General features: G+C 46.6%; 9 protein-coding genes across 9 annotated transcripts; 4 read left to right on the forward strand and 5 right to left on the reverse strand. All coding sequences in view use genetic code 12, as the record gives it.

Moving 5' to 3' along the window:
• Nucleotides 1-58: 58 nt before the first annotated feature.
• On the forward strand, nucleotides 59-2121 carry CXQ85_002007 (cyclin-dependent serine/threonine protein kinase; the record flags this gene model as incomplete). Its single annotated transcript, XM_025485698.1, has 2 exons — nucleotides 59-1752; nucleotides 1779-2121. 2 exons carry the CDS (start codon nucleotides 59-61, stop codon nucleotides 2119-2121), a joined length of 2037 nt encoding a protein of 678 aa, XP_025341163.1.
• Nucleotides 2122-2970: 849 nt separating this feature from the next.
• On the forward strand, nucleotides 2971-4347 carry GPA2 (guanine nucleotide-binding protein subunit alpha; the record flags this gene model as incomplete). Its single annotated transcript, XM_025485699.1, has 1 exon — nucleotides 2971-4347. One exon carries the CDS (start codon nucleotides 2971-2973, stop codon nucleotides 4345-4347), a length of 1377 nt encoding a protein of 458 aa, XP_025341164.1.
• A 153-nt stretch (nucleotides 4348-4500) lies between these two features.
• On the reverse strand, nucleotides 4501-6703 carry CXQ85_002009 (uncharacterized protein; the record flags this gene model as incomplete). Its single annotated transcript, XM_025485700.1, has 3 exons — nucleotides 4501-5407; nucleotides 5680-6598; nucleotides 6673-6703. The coding sequence occupies 3 exons, from the start codon at nucleotides 6701-6703 to the stop codon at nucleotides 4501-4503; spliced, it is 1857 nt and encodes a 618-aa protein (XP_025341165.1).
• A 484-nt stretch (nucleotides 6704-7187) lies between these two features.
• On the reverse strand, nucleotides 7188-8699 carry LAP41 (metalloaminopeptidase; the record flags this gene model as incomplete). Its single annotated transcript, XM_025485701.1, has 1 exon — nucleotides 7188-8699. The coding sequence occupies one exon, from the start codon at nucleotides 8697-8699 to the stop codon at nucleotides 7188-7190; it is 1512 nt and encodes a 503-aa protein (XP_025341166.1).
• Nucleotides 8700-8901: 202 nt separating this feature from the next.
• CXQ85_002011 (deoxyhypusine synthase) lies at nucleotides 8902-10034 on the reverse strand (the record flags this gene model as incomplete). Its single annotated transcript, XM_025485702.1, has 2 exons — nucleotides 8902-9059; nucleotides 9155-10034. The coding sequence occupies 2 exons, from the start codon at nucleotides 10032-10034 to the stop codon at nucleotides 8902-8904; spliced, it is 1038 nt and encodes a 345-aa protein (XP_025341167.1).
• Nucleotides 10035-10812: 778 nt separating this feature from the next.
• Nucleotides 10813-11232, reverse strand: CXQ85_002012 (uncharacterized protein; the record flags this gene model as incomplete). Its single annotated transcript, XM_025485703.1, has 1 exon — nucleotides 10813-11232. The coding sequence occupies one exon, from the start codon at nucleotides 11230-11232 to the stop codon at nucleotides 10813-10815; it is 420 nt and encodes a 139-aa protein (XP_025341168.1).
• Nucleotides 11233-12695: 1463 nt separating this feature from the next.
• CXQ85_002013 (uncharacterized protein) lies at nucleotides 12696-15545 on the forward strand (the record flags this gene model as incomplete). The annotated part of the gene is made up of 1 exon (XM_025485704.1): nucleotides 12696-15545. The coding sequence occupies one exon, from the start codon at nucleotides 12696-12698 to the stop codon at nucleotides 15543-15545; it is 2850 nt and encodes a 949-aa protein (XP_025341169.1).
• A 628-nt stretch (nucleotides 15546-16173) lies between these two features.
• On the reverse strand, nucleotides 16174-16791 carry CXQ85_002014 (uncharacterized protein; the record flags this gene model as incomplete). Its single annotated transcript, XM_025485705.1, has 1 exon — nucleotides 16174-16791. The coding sequence occupies one exon, from the start codon at nucleotides 16789-16791 to the stop codon at nucleotides 16174-16176; it is 618 nt and encodes a 205-aa protein (XP_025341170.1).
• Nucleotides 16792-17348: 557 nt separating this feature from the next.
• On the forward strand, nucleotides 17349-18650 carry NCS2 (Ncs2p; the record flags this gene model as incomplete). The annotated part of the gene is made up of 1 exon (XM_025485706.1): nucleotides 17349-18650. The coding sequence occupies one exon, from the start codon at nucleotides 17349-17351 to the stop codon at nucleotides 18648-18650; it is 1302 nt and encodes a 433-aa protein (XP_025341171.1).
• Nucleotides 18651-18869: the final 219 nt, after the last annotated feature.

Genomic DNA, 18869 nt, shown 5'->3' on the forward strand with positions numbered 1-18869 from the left:
CGTGCATTCTTAACCAAGCGGCCACTTCCTGTTCTGCCCTTTTGACAAATTTGGTTCAATGTCGGATAGATACAGACCACCTACTGGGCCTAAAGGACCCAAGGGCCCCAAGGGACCGCCACCTTCGAACCAGAAATCAGGATGGAAGGACCATAACTCCAAGGGTCCAAATCCCAAAAGATTCAAAGAAAGAGATAACTACAGACCTCATATGATTGATAGGAGGAGAGGTCCAGAAGATCGTAATGATGGGGATGATAGATACTACAACGATAGGGAGAGAAACGATAGGAACGACAGATACGATAGAAATGACCGTAACGAAAGGCCGTCTGGGCCCTCAGCGTTTAGGGACAACAGAGGTCAGAAACGAGGACCTCCTGATAGAGACTCTAGAAGAGGACCTGATGATAGGCCAAACAAGAGAAGGGATTTTAGTGCTCGTGACTACGACAATGAACGTCCCGAGAAGGCCAAGCCAGACCTTGATAGAGCTCCAAAGGCTCCAAGACTGAGTGGGCATCAAAATGCTGGCCCTAATGCTCGTCCTGGTCCTGGCCCTAGATCCGGCCCGGGCTCTGGTCCTCGTTCCGGGCCTGGTCCCCGTTCTGGTCCACCTTCTGGTCCTGGCTCTGGTCGTTCCGGTCCTGGCTCTGGTCCCGGTGGCCGTTCGGGACCCGGCTCTGGCCAAGGTTCCGGTCCAGGCCCTAAAGATAAACAAAAACAGCAGCCCAAGAAGCGTAATAACGCCAATGCTAACACGAATAAGAAGCCTCAGCAACGTCTTCAACCTTCTCAGTTGTATTCTTTGTTCGCTAACAGGTCGAATGAGCTATATAAGAGAGTGCAACAGGTGGGTGAGGGAACTTATGGTAAGGTCTACAAGGCTAAAAACTCTCTTACAGAGGAATTTGTTGCATTGAAGAGATTACGTTTGGAGAGTGAGCGTGAAGGATTCCCAATTACTGCAATGAGAGAGATCAAGCTTTTGCAAAGTTTCGATCATCCTAACATTGTTGGTTTGTTGGAGATGATGGTTGAACATAACCAAATTTTCATGATCTTTGATTATTTGGACCATGATCTTACAGGTTTGCTTACGCACCCAGACCTTAAACTTAGTGAAGGTCATAGGAAAACGATTTTCAAGCAACTTATGGAGGGAATGAACTATCTTCATAAGAGGCGAGTCATTCACAGAGACATCAAGGGTTCCAATATCTTAGTCGACAGAGAAGGTGTCGTTAAGGTTGCTGACTTTGGTCTTGCAAGAACCATGAAAGTGCTCAAGGATGGTGAAAGCCCCGACTACACCAACCGAGTGATAACGATATGGTACAGACCACCAGAACTTCTTCTTGGGTCTGTGGACTACGGTCGTGAAGTGGATATCTGGGGTGTCGGCTGTTTGCTTATCGAGTTGTACACGAAAATGGCAGTCTTCCAAGGAACTGAGGAAATTTCTCAGCTTTATAAGATCTTTGACATTATGGGTACGCCGTCTATTGATACCTGGCCCGACATTGAAAACCTTCCTTGGTTTGAGATGTTGAAACCTCGCATCAACAAGAAGCCTAGCTTCGAGAAGGAATTCAAGCCGGTGATGTCTGAGCAGAGTTTTGATCTTGCAAAGAAGATGTTGTCCTTGGTACCCGCTGAGAGACTCACTGCCGAGGAATCCCTCCAACACGCTTACTTCACTGAAGACCCGCAACCTGAACCGTTGGAGTTCATGAAGACGCTTGAAGGAGAGTGGCACGAGTTTGAAACCAAAAGAGAAGAAGAGAAGAACGTAAGAGAGTTGCCGAGATGAAGAATGCAAAGGGCAGAGACATTTCGTTACCACCAACTCAACCAGGAGCACCTAACCTAGCGAATGAGCATTCTGGGTTCCAAACGCCGTTATCAACTGAAGCGGCGATTCTCGAGGACGTGAAGAATTCCGAAGGCGATAAAAGAACGCCCAAAGCGGTGATGGATTTGGACGATATGCTTCGCCACTCGGAACGCCAGTCTACCGAAGCAGCCGAAGACACCGGAGGTGAAGACAAAGAGAACCAGGTGGAATCGCAAGAACCAGAGGAGCAGGTTGATGCAGACGAAGAAGCGAAGCAGGTCTAGAATTGGCGTATAGCATTACAGCGGTGAAACGCTAGCACAATAATGTATTAATATCCACGGGACAACTGGGCTTATACGAAACAAAGCAGGCCGACTTTCAGAGGCTTAGGGTCATAGAAAAAAGACGTAATTTAAAGAAAAGTGTAATAAAGTAAGACCAATTCCAATTTCAAGTCCCTGAGAATGCATTGTTCATGACATACTCTGTCTTGCTTCCACAGTTGCAACCCCCCTCCCCCAATGTGCATCCACTAACAAAGAGCGACTGCTTGTGCCTGTCACAGTGGCTTACTCCGAGATCTTGGCCAGCAAGAGTCCTCCCCAGACACCTCCCAACCCAAGAATATACTTCCCTTACTTTAAGCTTTCTTTTCCTCTACTTCTTCTTTTTCTTCGGATCCTTATACCCACTTTATGCCCGGGCGTGCCGTTCGGATCCCATTTTGCAACCATTCCGCGGCGCTGCGTGAAAGTCAAGTCTTCCAAATGGCCCACCAAAAATCACAAACTCCACTTAAAAAGATAAAAATTGGATAGAAATGGTCGTAGAATCCACCCCAACAACATAAACCACTCTTCCTCTTTCACCCACCTTCTCATCCCTCCTCTGCTTCATCCTCTCCACTTCCAGTTCCCCCTCCAATGCCTGACCGCGAACCCAAGAAAGAGACTGCCCTCTTTTTTTCTCCCTCACTCATTCACTCCAGTTTATCTGCCTGCTTCGTGCCTCACCGATAATTTACCTTAACCCAGGGCTCCTTCTTCCCAACCCGTGCTTCTTTTCTTGTCTACAAGGCTCTTTCCAGCCCTTCTAGCCATTGACTTCCTTCAATTGTATTCCGTCTAATCATGGGCTTGTGCTCTTCCAAGGATCCTCTGGCGCCTCCACCGGCCAATACGGCGCCTACTGCCGGCGACAAGCGAAGCAAGCAACAAAAGGCAGTGGACCAGACGAATAACCAGACACTGGCAGACAGTTCAGGGAACGTTCTGTCTGAGAAGGCTGCTGCTCAACGGCAGCAGGAACAACAACAACAAGTGCAGCAGCAGCAGCAGCCACAGCATCTTACTACCAACGGCCAGAGCCTAAAACCGGGACTGGCTCCCAACTCGACGGCTCAGTCTCGACAACTGTCCGCACAAACGACCAATGGCATTATATCGTCGCCCATTTCAACAGATAAGGAGGTGAAGGTGTTGTTGTTGGGGTCTGGCGAGAGTGGTAAGTCTACCATTGTTAAGCAAATGAAGATCTTGCACAAGAATGGGTTTTCCGACGAGGAATTGTACGAGTATAAACCGTTTGTGTTTAAGAACGTGTTGGATTGCGTGAAGAACGTTGTCAATGCTATCATTGACCTCCAGCCGGACTTGATCGCCGAGAAGGGCACCAGCGAGGAGGACTTGGCTGCTAACATTGCCGGTCCTGTGGGCGAAAGAAAACACATTTTACGCTATGACGACCTTAACGAGGTTTTGGACTATGAAGTGTCTGTTTCATCTGAAGAACAATTTAATCCCTCTGTGGCAGCGAAAATCAAGACAGTTTATAACTTCAAGGAGGTTCACGACTTTATGGAGAGAGAACAGGGCAAGTTTTATCTTATTGACTCTACTGACTATATGCTTAGCAATGTGGAGAGAATTGCCGCTCCTGATTATGTCCCTAACCAGTCAGATATCTTGCGTACGCGAAAGAAGACTTCTGGTATTTTCGACTTCCGCTTCCAAATGAGCGGTGTCAATATGCATATGTTCGATGTGGGCGGCCAGCGTTCGGAGCGTAAGAAGTGGATCCATTGCTTCGATAACGTTACCCTAATAATCTTCTGTGTTGCACTTTCTGAGTATGACCAGGCCCTTCTAGAGGAAGATTCCCAAAACAGATTGGAAGAGTCTTTGACGTTATTTGATTCAGTGGTCAACTCTCGCTGGTTCTCCCGTACATCCATTGTGCTTTTCTTGAACAAGATTGATGTTTTCGCTAAGAAATTACCCTTTTCACCTTTGGAGAACTACTTTCCTGACTATAATGGCGGTGACAACATCAACAAGGCCGTCAAGTATATCTTATGGAGATTCACTCAGGTGAACCGTTCCGGACTTAACATTTACCCCCATGTCACGCAGGCTACTGACACATCTAACATCCAACTTGTATTTGCTGCAGTTAAAGAGACAATCTTGGAGAATTCTTTGAGAGATAGCGGTATATTGAATACCTAATGGATATTAAAACAATGTCCACAACGAGAAATGAAGAAAAAACGAAAAAGTAAAAAATGAAAAAAAAGTAATGTTATTCGTTACGGTGTTCTTTACATGGTATTATTCTTGGGTTATTTATTCGTATTTCACATTAAAATATATTTCATCACATCATGCACTGGCCGCTGGCTGGCTATCGGCTGGAGCAGGAGCAGGTGGTGGTTTGCTGACATCTTGAGAAGAAGAATCCTTCGACTCCCCTCCGTCAGACCTTCTACCTGGACCTCCTCTGCCTCTGCCTCTTGAGTTCCCTCTAAAACCACGGCCTCCACGGCCTCTTCCTCTACCACGACCTCTTGAGTTAGCACGCCCATTCTTTTCATCAGCTGGTGGCTCCTCTTGCCCATCAACAGGCTTATCATCCTTCGACTTGGATGAGTTCTGTGGGACGTCTCCAGCGGCGGCTTTTTCTTCCCCCTCAACTACCTTACCATCTTCCTTGGCTGTTTCATCAGCCTTTAACGAGTTCCTTCTCTCATAATTTCCGTCAGTAGATCTTTTCCTGTGGCTGTTCCTTCTTCCAGACTCGAAGCCACCTCTTCCACCACGTCCTCTTCCTCTGCCGCCGCTGCCACGCAGTGGTGGTCTTTCTTCCAGGCCCAGCGTCATTTCAATGAAGTGCTTCTTGAAGTCAGGACGTTGCTGAGATGAGAATGATTTGTTTCTTTCAGCCAAATGATGCTGTTCTTTGTGGATCTTCTCTTCGGCTTCCTCAGTTTTCTCCGTCTTCTCTGTAACGTCACCGACTGAACCTCTCTTACCTCTCAGCGATTTCCTTCTTCTCAGATTCTCTCTCGAACGCTCCACTGGCGCCTGTGATTTGCTTTCCTCCACTGGCTTCTCGGACTTTTCTTTCAGAGCGTCGTTAGCCTTTGGTTTGCGTGATGGTGCTTCAATTGGCTCCAGCTTTGTACCTTCGTCTGCTTCCGTGTCGCTAATCTTTTCCTTTGTTGAGATCTCGGGAGCACTAGTCGTCTCTAAAGCCAAGGCTTCAGGACTGCTTAGCCTTTCGAGCTCTCTTTGATGCGCAGGAGAAGAAACAGTTGATGGCTTCTTTTTAAGTATGACAGGTTTACCTTGTGGTTTTGGTGTCGTGCTTGCTGACTTTCTTCCTTTTGCCAGGGTATTTCTACCACTACCTTCAGATTCGTTTTTGGCGCTGAGGATGTCTGCTAAGCTTTTCTTCTGACCATACACTGAGGAAGGAATTGGAGCAGGAGATAATGCATTCCCATCGGCTTTTGTAGAATCATCTGTTTTTGGAGAGCGAGCGCTGGGCTGGCCATTTACTTCTTTTTGACATTCTTTCCTTTGATAGTATCATCGGAGTCGGAGCTAAGTGCTGTGATAGTATTCTGATCGATATTCACGATTTTCTTATCAAGCTCATGCTCTCTGGCCAATATATCGACAGGCTTGGCGTTTCCAAAAGGATTGGACTTAGGCTTTGGAGGCCCTAATGCTGGGGTCTCGTGAGAAGGATCTATAGTTTGGGGTGTGGCTGTGTGTGATGAAGTGAAACGAGATAGTGGTTTTGGATGGGGTGGGCCATTGTTGCCAGGAACACCGAAAGAGCTCCTACGGCCAGAACCGCCAAATCGCAGATTATCTCGTCCATGATGCTGTAGATCCTCAAGTTCACCTAAAACACCAAGCCCAGGAATATGTCCGCTGTGGGAGGAACGGCGGCCTTCGAAGCTCCCTCTCGTCTTACTGGCGAGAAATTCACGCTCAGTACGACGTAGATCTCTGTCGTGTTCTTGATTGAACTTCATGCAATTTTGGAAATCCGAAAAGTCGGCATGTTCGATAATGACCCGTCGGTTACCTTTATAGTACAAGTCTTGCCAGTTCACCACTCTGTTCTGGTCACTGAAGGAGTGAAGCTCAACGAATGCACTCTTTTTAACAACGCCAGTTTCCAAAGGATTAGAAACCGGGTCGTAAACAATCTTGAACTTCACAAACAGCATAAATCTCGAGGTGAACAAGTCCTTGACAAAAACATCATCACAAGACACGGGAAGGTGGAGAAGTTTCACGATATAAGGAGGGCCCTGGTCTGTCCCGTAGTTCCTCGACCGGCCATAACCTCCAGCACCGAAGATGCCTCCAGAACCATCAGAACCTCCCATACCTTTGTTCTTCTCAATAGGCACCGAAATAGAAGCAATGTCTATCTCGTCATCTGCCCAAGAACCACCATAGGCTAACGTTAGTAAAAGATATTGACAAATTCAAGAAATCGATGGCCTTATAGGCCATTCTTTTCGAAATACATACAATCATCAGAGATGAACTCTTCAAGCGACATCTTTTTAGGAGGTGCTGCGTGTTAGTATGAATTCTCGGGTCAGCGGATCAATGGAAAGCTTATAGGGCAATATGAGGCCGAAGAAAGCGAATCTAGCATTATTTTGGACTAATTTGGGGGCACATACTCATATTATCTGTTCGTTTGACTTACACAGTTGGTCAGGAAAATACCATACTCCTTGTATGGTGAGAGGTATATTGTGCAGGCCCTGGGGACCCTAGAACCAGCCGCCCAAAAGAGGAAAGTGTAAAGAAAGGCTGTGAGAAGACGAGATACGATGGATAAGATGGATCAAGGAAAGCAGTCGAGAAGTTATCCATTTCGGTACTTTTTCTGTTTTCGGTTACGTTCCTTCACGCTGCCGTGAATGCCCTCCCAAGAAAAGCGGCTCTGCAGCAGTTGCAATGTTTTCCCTGTTGGCTGCGAAATAGCGCATCAGCAGTGGCTTCGACTGGATTGCGCTGAAACTGGGCCCTGAGGCTCAGTTTTGTTCAAACGTGTCGTAGGTGGATCTCCAGTTTTTGAAGAAACCAGCAAAGAACTTTACGCCCAAGCCAACGTCCTTGCTTCCGATAGTAGCTCTAATGGAGTGCATTGACAATTGGGGGATACCCAAGTCGATGGTTCTGGCGCCGGTTTGGATGGAGAGGTAAGGACCAATGGTACCACCTGAACGAGAGTCGTTTCTGATATGGAAGTACTGGAGCTCGTCGCCGTTCTTTCTGGCGAGTTCTTCAACAAGCGCTAACCCAGTAGAGTCAGTAGCCATGTTACCGTTAGGGTCCAAGGCAATGGAGATACCCTTATTGGGCAAAGGCTTGTGGTGCTCGAGGTAGACGTTGGCAAAGTTAGGGTTGAACAAGTGAGTCACGTCAGCGGATAAAATGATCGAATTGGCAAAGGTAACCTTCACCAGGTCAGTAGACTCGGCTTCACCTGGATTGTAGTACGACGAAGACGCCACACGTTCAACAGTGCTCAGGAACAAATGACCTCTAGCACCTTGTCTGGTTCCAGACCCGACTTCCTCGTTATCAAAAAGACCAACAATGGAGAAAGCGTCCTTCGACAACTTACCTTCAGCGTCTGACTCAATCAAACCCAGAATAGCAGCGTACGAACACACTCTATCGTCGACTCTAGGAGCAAAAACAAACTCGTTTTCCAAACCTCCACGAACACCTTTCTGGACATCAAACAATTGCAAGTCCCATTGCACGATATCCTCCACGGCATGGCCAGAAAGCTTAGAAATGTAACGCAACAACTTCAATGGATGCTTACCGTAAAGAGGAGCCCGCTTCTCTGCATCAGTAGGCTCCACATCTCCACCAAAGCCCACAATTGGTACTGTCTGGGTCTCCTTGTTGAAAGGACCCTGAGCTGGAGCACCAAAGTGTGGAGCCAAAGTAGGAATTCTAGCCACAGGATGAGGCGTAGAGTCAACCAAGTCATACTTCACTTTACCCTTCTCCTTGACCAAAACACGGCCTCCCACACCCAAGTCTCTGTCCCACCACACAGAGCTCAAAGCACCAGAGTATGGCGCCACACCCAAGAGCTCATACCCGTCAACCTTATCCTTAGTGGAGTTTGGCTTGACAGCTGTAGCCAAAGCATCAATATGAGCACCAATAGCGCCCACGCCCTTCTCTGGGGTCCAATCTGGGCCTACTACAAAGGCCACCAAGGAAGAGCCACTTCTGGTCGTATAGTACTTTCCAGGCTTAATGTTGCTCCACAGCTCCTTCTCTGGGAGGTAAGTAAACCCAGCCTTTTCAAGTCTTTTGCCAAAAAAGTCAGTAGCATGCCAAACAGTGGGATTGGCATAAGTAAAGTCAATATAGTCGTCAGTGTGCTTGTCGTAGTACTTGTCATTGGAGGACCCCACCAAGTGTGGTTTTTCGAGAAGAGCACGGCGCAACAACAGCACATCTTCGTCCTTACCCTCGGCAAGGAGTTTTTGGAGTTTTTCAAGTAATTCGTTGTTCATGGTTGGAAAGAGTGGCAAGTATGGGGAAAATCCGATAAAGTGAGATTATGCACCTCCACAGATAACGCTGGCTGAAATTCCGCGAGCCACAATGGCTGCAAAAGTGCAACTACAACACCAAAAGAGAGTATTTTTCCGGGTCCGTCGTCGCTTTCGTTATTTACACAAGTTCTAGCATTTTCTTCGTCTTCCTCTTTGTCCTTTATGGTCTTTGGGCAGCAAAAGTAGCAGCCACAATCAATGGCCACACCACAGTGACATCAGCATAAACCTTCACCAGCTTAGCCTCTGCCTTGATCTTACCCCAACTGACAGCTTCATCAGGTCTGGCGCCGGCGTCAGAGCCGTCGAATTCCTGGCCTGTGTTGATGTAGACTGCCCAGTCGGCACCGTTTCTCATAAGACAGGCATTACAGATATGGTGCTTGACCAAACCACCCCAAGAATAAGCATACCAGCACGAGAGGCTTCCATGGACATGGAGTTGATTTTACGGATATCAGCGACAATATCCAAACGCAATTGCTGTGGGCTGGCCTTGAAAGTGTGGAAGAACAACATATCACCAATAGAACCGTCAGTGATGGCTGGACAGAAGATAGGAATCTTATTCTTGTGGGCCCAGTACAACACCGACAGCTCGTCGTTGATTTCCTTACCAAGACGGTCGATCAATTTGGAAGGAGTCCAGATGGCAGCGGAATCAGCGTTCAAGCCTTCCTTACCCAACTTAGCCATCTCGGTCTCCTGCTCCTCCAACATCTTGTCCAAAACAGGAACAATCCACTCTTCAAACTTACAGTAGTTATCGTTAGGCACCAACAAGTTACCGATTCTGTTAAGACCCTGGTCTCTCAAGGTCTTACCTGGCAAGGCAAAGTCACCCAAGTACGTAGGAGCCAAGCACTTGATCAAGTCCTCTTCAATACCACCAGCCGAGGCCACAATTGCCGAAACCTTCTTGTGTTGCACCAAGTAACGCAAAGTATCTCTAAGACCCGAGGAAATCAAGTTGGACGTGAAACCCATGAATACTGTAGCCTTCTGACGGTCCTCATCGTCAAACTCACCAGTCTGTTCATGTTCAGGCAACTCGCCCTTATGTTTACCTCTCCAGCTATTCATTTCGTTGATGATTTCACAAGCAGAAGCCACCGACAGGGCCTGGAAACCCATGGTTCTCATGGAAGCGATCAAGTCGGTAGCTCTAGAGTTGTAGGCATAGTCCTGGGAGAAGTCCATACCTTGAACCTTCTCAAAGTCCTCTGGCACAGGCACAGACTGTTTAAGAACAGCGTCTGAAGCGATTGCAGGGAGTTTTCCTGAGCCACTCATGGTTTAATTGGGATATTTTAGGGAGAGTATGGGGAAGATGGAGAGATGGAGGGATTCAGTGAAAAAAAGCGAGATGCCCTATTGGAGCCTATGCTACAGGAAAAAGGTCTTGTCAACGGAATACGGAATTTGGGGCCCTGGCTAAGGTAAAGGAAAAAACAAGAATGGCACGAGATATTAGCTTTTAATTTGGGTTTTTATTTTGCATTGTTCTAGACCTACTGTGGACGGTAGTGGGTTTCGTGGTATGGGTGCAAATGTGTAATGGCTGCGAAACCGACCGTTATGCGTAAGGGACAATTAGACGAGGGTCAGGGAGGGAAAGGAGGGGCAGTAGAGGCAGAAAGGGATTAATATCCGTATGGTAGAGGTTTACAATAGGATTGGCTAGACTGAGCATGGTTGTTCTATGTGGGTTGGGGTACTGCTGGTGAAGTGAAGGGACTATAAGTCTAGACGAGGGCTTCAGCAGTCCAAATAGGACAAATTGGTGGCTACTTTTTACCTTCATGATGATATAAGTAGCCTTTTTATGGATGCCCCTGATCTCTGTCGTTTGGGGATAGTGTCAGACTGAACTGTAGCCCTCAGTGAAGATATCCCAGTGAAGTTATCCATATGGTTCATCCATACACATCTTCGACCCTCCACTTCTTTTCTCTTCCCTCCACTTCTTCTTCACTGCCAACCCCATCTCTCCAGCATCCCCTTAATCCATCTACAAATCCATCTCTAATGCAATATATTAGTATGTCCTCATTCCTAATCGTGTATCTTCTCATACTCTCTCCTTGACCTCTGGAGCCCAGCTCTCGCATTTAGGCTTGGCCGTGTTGTATGTTACAAATGCACCTCTTGTGTTTGTAAGGTTGGGTTGGTGCTTTTCCAATGGGTACGCTCTCGAGGCAGCCTGGTCCTCAGGCAAACGGTTTGGTGGAGTGTTGGTACCGTAACCCAACCAGTAATGCCAACCTGGCTCAACCTTGGAAATATCGACTTCCCATTCGTTGTATTCAACCCATCTGGTTCTCATATGGATTTCCTCTGGAACATCGGTCTCGTAGTACTTGTTGCCAAAGTCATCGGTGCCCACAAGCCAACCTCTCTTGGTATCGTTGTGGGAGTGGATTTGCCAAGCGGCTCTCTTAAGACCCGAAGAATAGATATTCTTGATGGTACGAATAATCGACGTCGACATATCTAACCTGGTATGGTGTTTGGTAGAAGAGGGTAGTGAGAAATGAAAAGTGTTTGATTGGTTTCTGGAATATGCAGGTCGGTCAGTTAGTAGTAGTAAGACCCCAACCAAGACAAGCAAATTAATGTAAATAAGAAGGGAATAAGTGGATTAAGGTTTTCTCCTGGTTTCAGGAGCCAAATGAGTTTCTTTTATTTTTATGACTTTTGTGTGTGGAGCTGGAGAGAGGAAGCCTTAGTCTCATACAGATGGGTAGATGGTAGAAACAGAAGAGAATATGAAGGAAAAGGTTGAAAACGGTTATCGAATGATTTTTAGTGTTCAAGAATGATTGAATTGTTTTTCTTAACCTTTGGGTTTTTTGTCTTTCCGAAATGGTGGCTGCAAATCTGTGGTTTTTCGACTAAACAAGATAAAGAATGAAAGATCAGCAATGAAAAAGTCGTACTAGAACAACGAAAAGTCTTATTTAGTAGAACCATGAAGAATAGAAAGAAATTCCTATGGTTTCATTCTTCCGTGTGAACTTCAAGCTCAGTATATTGATGCTTCCTAGCATCAGCGTATGTACTCAGCCTAAACCACAACGCTAAGCGCTCTTCTCCTTCAACCTTTTCATCAAAGGCTTATATAAAATCTAAGAACATTGATGTAGCTCTTTTTTTTCGTTTTTGCATAGCTTTTCCCGTTTATCCATACATGGCACACCCTCAGTAGGTACAGACATTCCATATTGAACACCACCAATAAAGAACATCCCCCTCCTTTAAATTCACTCACTGAGCCCACACCACCTTCTAAAACCCTCCATCCAAAAACCTCCACCAAACCCCCTCTTCTTCCATCCCTCCAGTGAAACATGTACCCACACATACATACCCTTCTCATTTCGCAGCCATTCCTAACATAAGCCCACTTGAACCACCACCCAACATCGTCCCAGCCACCTCTTTCCTCGTAAACTGATAATAAATCCCCCTAGATATTCCATAAACCCCTTCACGTTCTCCCCCTCTTCGTCTCCCTCCTCTTATCTTATCTGTCCCTGTCATTCCTTATCGCAACGCAGTATAACCAACCACCTGTCTATCCACCACCCAACTCTCCACCAACCACCCAACTAAACCCCCAAAACTCCAAACTCCAAATCCTTACCATCCAATTAAATACCCAAAACCTCCTTACCCTTCCTTACTGCCCCTCCCCCTTGTTGCCTACCCGAACCGGTCTCCCACTGGTTGTCTATGAATGTGCAGTAATCTCGCATAGGGCCCTGGCAATATTGAGGTATTCCCTAACCTGACCATAATCATCTAACTATTGCCACACACCCCCATTCGTGACAGCCAGAGCTTTCGGGGAAAAAAAAAAACGAGCCCACATCAGCTGTTCTTTTCTTTCCCTCCAACTTTTGTTGTTTCCTAGGTGTCAGTGCTATCTGGTGTCTCACTTTCCTGTGACATATGCCCCCTCCCACCTCTCCAGAGAATAACTCACCTCAGAGAGGACTTACGCTTCCAGGGCTATTTGAAGGGATCCGTAACAACTCCAATCTTCGGCACTTGGTGTCTCGTGACTTTTTCACTCGTATGAACGAGGTGCTGGCCAACTTATTGAACCAGTATACTGAGGAGCAAAACCGCCATAACCTGGTTAGTCTGTCCATTCCGCCTGACCACTCTCCACCACCACCCCGTGAATCAAGCAGCCGTCTGTCGGTCCAGCTACTGCCTGACTACTATAGACAACCGGATCAGAGTCACATTCGGACCACTGCGCTTCCAGCCGAAATACGGAATCTCGCCTCCCCGGTTCGCTTTTTGGTGATTCCTGACTTGGAAGCCGATATGGATTTGGATATTGATCTTGACGAGAACGCTCCAAGAGCTACTCTGTCCAATGTGGGCTCTAGAGAGGGGATTACTGAGCCTTCTACACGCTCGGAAACTTCGGTGCCTCCTTTCCATTTATTTCTAGGTTCTTCAAATAACGACGATGATAATACTAGTACATCTAGCTGGAGCTCTGAGGACGATGCAGAGTTCGAGGAGCCTTCAGATCAAGATATCGATGAAGATATTCATGATGCTTTTGATGAAAGTGGAAGCGAGGATGATAGTAATGATGATGACGATAACAGCCCGCAGCATATCGATAGAGCCCGAATGGAAACAAGATCTAATCTTTTGGATAGCATGCAACTGGCTCAGCGTCTTCTTCTATCTTCGGCTCGCCAAAACCCCACAAACCGTAATACCCTTATCATATCCCCTGAATCGAGCCGTGTCACAGGTGGCGTGCCCTTGAGACGTCAAAATGCTATTAGATTGAAACGCAGAGAAGCCACATCTCCACAAAGGTCATCTGAGGAAGTGGCCAAGACATACCATGATGAATTTGAAGATGCAATTAACAAAATTCGGGCTTCTCCGCATTACCCAGGCAAGTCTCCCATTTTCAGCACAGGTACTCAGATTTCTGGTAAGAAGAAACCATTTCTTCGGCGCTGGGGTACCTTACGCCACCTGGCTCGTAAATCAAGCCTAGATTCTCAGATGGATAGATTCCTCAGCCAAAGAAGAGCTGGCAAACTCTGGCCAGAACAACCAGCATCTGATCGTGATCAAGTTACGTTAACCAAACGTCTGCATTCCAATGATCCTTTACAGCATTACCAGAAACGCCATCGTCATGACTCCAAACTGCATTCTCGTCGTCATAATTCAGAAGACATTGATCCTCAGGATGCACAAGACTCCGGCTTGCGCAGTAAGTTTTCCAAGCGCTTTACGTCAAAGCGTAAGCATGCAACAGAAGATGCAAGTATGAGGAAGAAACGTAGAACTCATGATTACGTTCCAACAAAAGCACAGATTCTCCAGAGTGACGTCTTTGGTGACCGTATAGATGAAAGGCAGCTTACAAGGGATGAAAAGTACAAGATTCTCAGCGGATTGAATTGTTCCTTCTTGAGCAGCGGATCAAGCTTTTCGTTAGGTCCTATTATAGACTGCCATTCGAAGCGTACAAGTGATGTGCTCGATATGAACTTCTCGCATGTTGATAATGATAAGAAGACAATGCATGGGTACTTCAATATCAGCAATGAGGGATCAGATGCAGATGATTTCCATCTACTTTCCAACTTTATTTCATACCTTTGTGGAGGCATCAGGTCTCAGTACATGTTGAATTGCACCAACAAAGTGATCCAGTCTAAGGCATCTCTCTTGAATGATGCATTCATGTTGGCTATATCAAATAATGGATCGCGTAAGGCAAACGACTCTGGTGCTTTCCAAAAATCTTTGAAGGTTCCTTTCCATGGTGACATAGTTGATTTCGACAAGAATGATCTCCGTTTCTTGAATCAGACCAAGCTCAAGTCTCATAAATCAAGTATAAGTCTGTCTGTTCACCACTCCAGAATCAGGAATGAGCAAGTCAAGCTTCAGCTTCTTGAATGGTTGCGTATTCGTCCCTTTAGTAACTTCAGCGAGACATTCTTCTTGAATTATGTCTATTTCGTGGAGAAGCGGTTAAGGGACTTCGATAGGTACACCAGACACGAGCAAGAGCTCACTTTGGAGTTTACCCACCAATTCAAGGAACTGATCTATGAGGTCTCGAGAGAATTCGAATTTGTAACAGATGCTATTCCGATGTACCGTGACAAGTTCCAGAAAGCCATGTGGGATATCACTGAAAGATTTGAACATGAACCAAGGTACGATCTTCCAAAATCCTTCTTCTTACTCGAATGGGAATCCAAGTTATGTGAAAAGCTCTGTGAGCACATCACCTACGAAGACTCGTGTCTTTTCAATGTTCAGTTGAATTATGTTCTATTTATTATAAGAGTCGATGTGTCTGAAACCTTGGACCAAGTGTTCCATCGCTTTTTGGAGAATGTGGATGAGAGTGCCAAGGCTGGACTTTTAAACAAGTATGAAAAGCTCAACAAGGAAACACTCCCTGCTGAAGCCAAAGAAGCAGTCTTTGTTTGTTCTGTCAACAGGAAAACTGGTCGTTTGGAAATGCAAAATACTAGACTGTACCTCGACTATAAGTATGCTGGATCATGCGATGTTGGTGGAGGAAGAGATTCAAGCTCTGGTAATGGAGCATATTCTGATAGTGACGACGAAGACTTGGGCCCATTAAGAAGGTATGCCCTGAACCTGATGCATTGGAAGTGCCTTGAGGACCCTTACCTCATGCACACACCTACGATGATGTTTGGTAAATGGAAACGAAGCGCTTCCGATTCGTGTCTGTGCGGCGGAGGCCATGCCCGTTCTGACTTTGCTTAAAGGAACTTACCATTTTCCCCAGCCTGCCTTGCCTGCCATTCTGTCCAGACGACGCTTTTTGAAAAAGTCCTTCAGGCATTCCCTATAAGCGTCAAAAAAGTCCTGACAAACAGACTTGTCTTCCTGGTTTCTCAACACACAGTTGATAGACGCCTGTCGACTTTCTTCACATGGATCGTAGTACTTGGAAGGCTCTTTGGATGCCCAACGGTACTTGTGACGGTGATTTTCCGGGTTGTCAGGGTAAAACTTGTAATCTGAAACCTCACCTTTGGTGAAGTCCACCATGGATTTGTCCTTTTCGACCTTGTCGGACTTTTGTGGCTCTGGTTTCTTCTCGTCTGACATTTCCCCGGATTTCTGGTAAGAAGAAGGACGGTTGATACAGAATTCACTACTGGATGGGGTGTCTGGGTGTTTTTGTGGGTTTATTTTCCAGTTTTACCTGCACATAACACCTCGCAGAATAAATCGGGAATTTTGCAGCCACTATTTTCGGAAGTATGGGTTTCGTTCCCCATGTGCATTCACCGTCAAAGGGTGACATAGATCTACATGAGTGTATAGTCGTACAATCGTAAATTTCGTTTTTGGATTGTTATATGGTTAGTAAATCATTGGTCAATGTTCACCATCTGCCACCGCCCTGGTTGCCGCCGTAACCCTGGTTTCCGTAGCCGCCCTGGCCTTGGTTACCGTAGTTATCGTTACGACCGCCGCCGTAGCCACCCTGGCCACCGCCATAGTTATCATTGCGGCCTCCACCGTAGTTGTCATTACGGCCACCGCCATAATTGTCATTGCGGCCACCGCCATAGTTATCGTTACGGCCACCACCGTAGTTATCGTTACGGCTGCCAAAGTTGCCGCCAGGGCCTCCGTGACCGCCGCCTGGTGGACCGTAGTTATCGTTTCTGCCGTATCCACCCTGGCCACCTTGACCACCGTAGCCCAGCTGCTGGCCATACTTCTTCTCGTCCTTTCTCTCTTCCCACTTATCTTCAAGCTTGTTGGCACCAATGGCTCCGGCAATGGCACCACCAATCTTACCCAAAGTAGAGTGGTTTCCAGAAATCTTTCCACCACCGTAGCCACCCACAGCAGCACCACCAATGGTAGCCAAGAGACCTCTCTCACCACCTTCTTCACCACCTTGTTGTTGCTGGTTGCCCTGGCCAGAAGACTGGTAGTTGTTGTCGGATCTTTGGCCCTGTTGGCCTGAGGAGTAGAAATCGTTAGCAGACATGATGAAATATATGAAGAAAAGAGGATCAATTGAGGGAATTGACCGGCTATTTATATATCCCACTGGAGAGGGTGCGGTACGGGTTCTTCTGTCACAGGTGGCCCTCCTCAAATTCAATGAATCGAGTCTGCCGCAGCCACATATGAAATGTATGGGAAACGAGAACGTACTGCACAGACGGCAGGGGTAAACAAGTTTCAACCGCTATAGAAATAGAAGCACGCTTACGTCTTTCATTGTTGGGGGAAGGGGAAGCAGAAGGTTTAATTGACCAATTGGGGAGGTTTAGAATTGGGAAATAGTAGTAGTTGGTGGCCTTACCTGCAGTACACCGCCATTCCATGTCATTCTTTCGATTTTGTGTGTTTTGCGGTTCTTCGATGGAATCAATGTATGGTCACTAAACCGATCTGTGGCGGAGCCAGAGCCACTGGTGCTGAGGTATTATGGTGCACGGGTGTCCTGGAAAATTCAAATTTGGTGTGGTGCACGGGTGTTTCGCGATGCCATCGAATATTCAGATCTCCATAGTTAACCCTCCAAATCCCACAGTTCCCATGTCTACACAGCCAGTGCAATTCTTAGGGCCAGAAAATGACTCGACGTGTAAGAGATGTGGTGAAGAAAAAGCAGTGTTAGTCTCGCGAAGAGATCTTTTCTGCTCGGGCTGTTTCGTATGGTTTATGCGTGGAAAGCAGAGGAAGCTGATGCTCCATGAGAGATACAAAGTCAAGTATGGTGCTGTTGCTGATAGGCTCGGCGTGCAGAAAGTATTGCTTCCCGTGTCGTTTGGTGCTTCTTCTTTGGTGCTTTTGGATATGGTGGCCTCGCTTCTTCAGGAACAGAACTTGGCCCACAGTGGAAAACAGGGGTTTGACTTGGTTCTCTTGCATATTCTCGAGGAAAAGGGTCCTGATAGGGAAGAAGCAGAGCTGAAGTTGCTGGCTTTGGCTCAACGGTATAGTCCTGTTGCTGTGGATGTGGTGGTTATTGATCCTGACACTTTCCTTCTAGACAAGAATAGTCTACAGAGGATTCAGGTGGGCGCTGACTTTCACGTTATTCACCAGCTGCATAAGCTTAGTAAAGACGTTACCGTCCAGCTGCTTCTAGAAAACTGTGTTTCGAATTCGCTGCGTGCTGATCTTCTACAGCTCGTTTACCATGACATAATAGTTCAGAACGCCGTATCTAAAGGCTGTCAAACGGTTATTTTGGGCCACAGCATGACCAGACTTGCCAGTGAAGTGCTCTCATTGGCAGTCAAAGGAAGAGGCGCTGAAATACATCAAGCGATTGCTGACCGGTCTTTCCCTCATGGTGACCAAGAATTGCATATCTTGTTCCCACTTCGAGACATTCTTTTCGCCGAAGTGCAAGCAGTTTTAGACTTGACCGAAGGCTTAAGTCTGTTTTTGGTGCAAAAGACAGTTGCATCTACACTCGTAAAGAACATGACAGTGCAGGCACTTTCAACGAAATACTTCGAGGACCTTGGAGCTAACGGGTATGCTTCAACCGCTTCAACTGTTGTGAAAACAGCTGAAAAGTTGGGAGCGCCAAAGAACGAAGTCACTGGAAAGTGTCGTGTGTGTCTGGCTGATATCCACACCAAGCCAAAGCTGTGGCTTCAGTCCATCACCGTGAAGGCCGCAGCTCCCTTAGAAACCGATTTGGAGAGAGATTTGGCACAAGAGTATGATGAAGTGATTGGAACAAACGAATTGCAAGGAAAAGAGTTGGACGTTTGCTACGGCTGCACCGTGACGTTACTAGGAGCAGGCGACAAATTTGCATGGCCCGCCAGAGCGAGCAAGGAGGAGATTTTGGATGAGTTCATCTTAGACGATGACGAATAATTGGGTATTTATAGATAATGCATGGAGATACGGAAAAGGTAGTAGGAGTCATAGTATGGACTTTTCGCAGCCACCACTAAACAACCGTAGAACACAAACAAAGTAAGGAAAACCCAATGATAACGTCAATTGGTCTGTTATATTTGCTTTTCTTCTTTCTCTTTTTCTCCCCTTTCCTTCTTCCTTCCTTCCCAGTCTTGTACTTTCCATGGTGGTACC

This window comes from Candidozyma haemuli, assembly GCF_002926055.2.
Source record: "Candidozyma haemuli strain B11899 chromosome Unknown C_2014730914, whole genome shotgun sequence".
Lineage (NCBI taxonomy): Eukaryota > Fungi > Ascomycota > Pichiomycetes > Serinales > Metschnikowiaceae > Candidozyma > Candidozyma haemuli.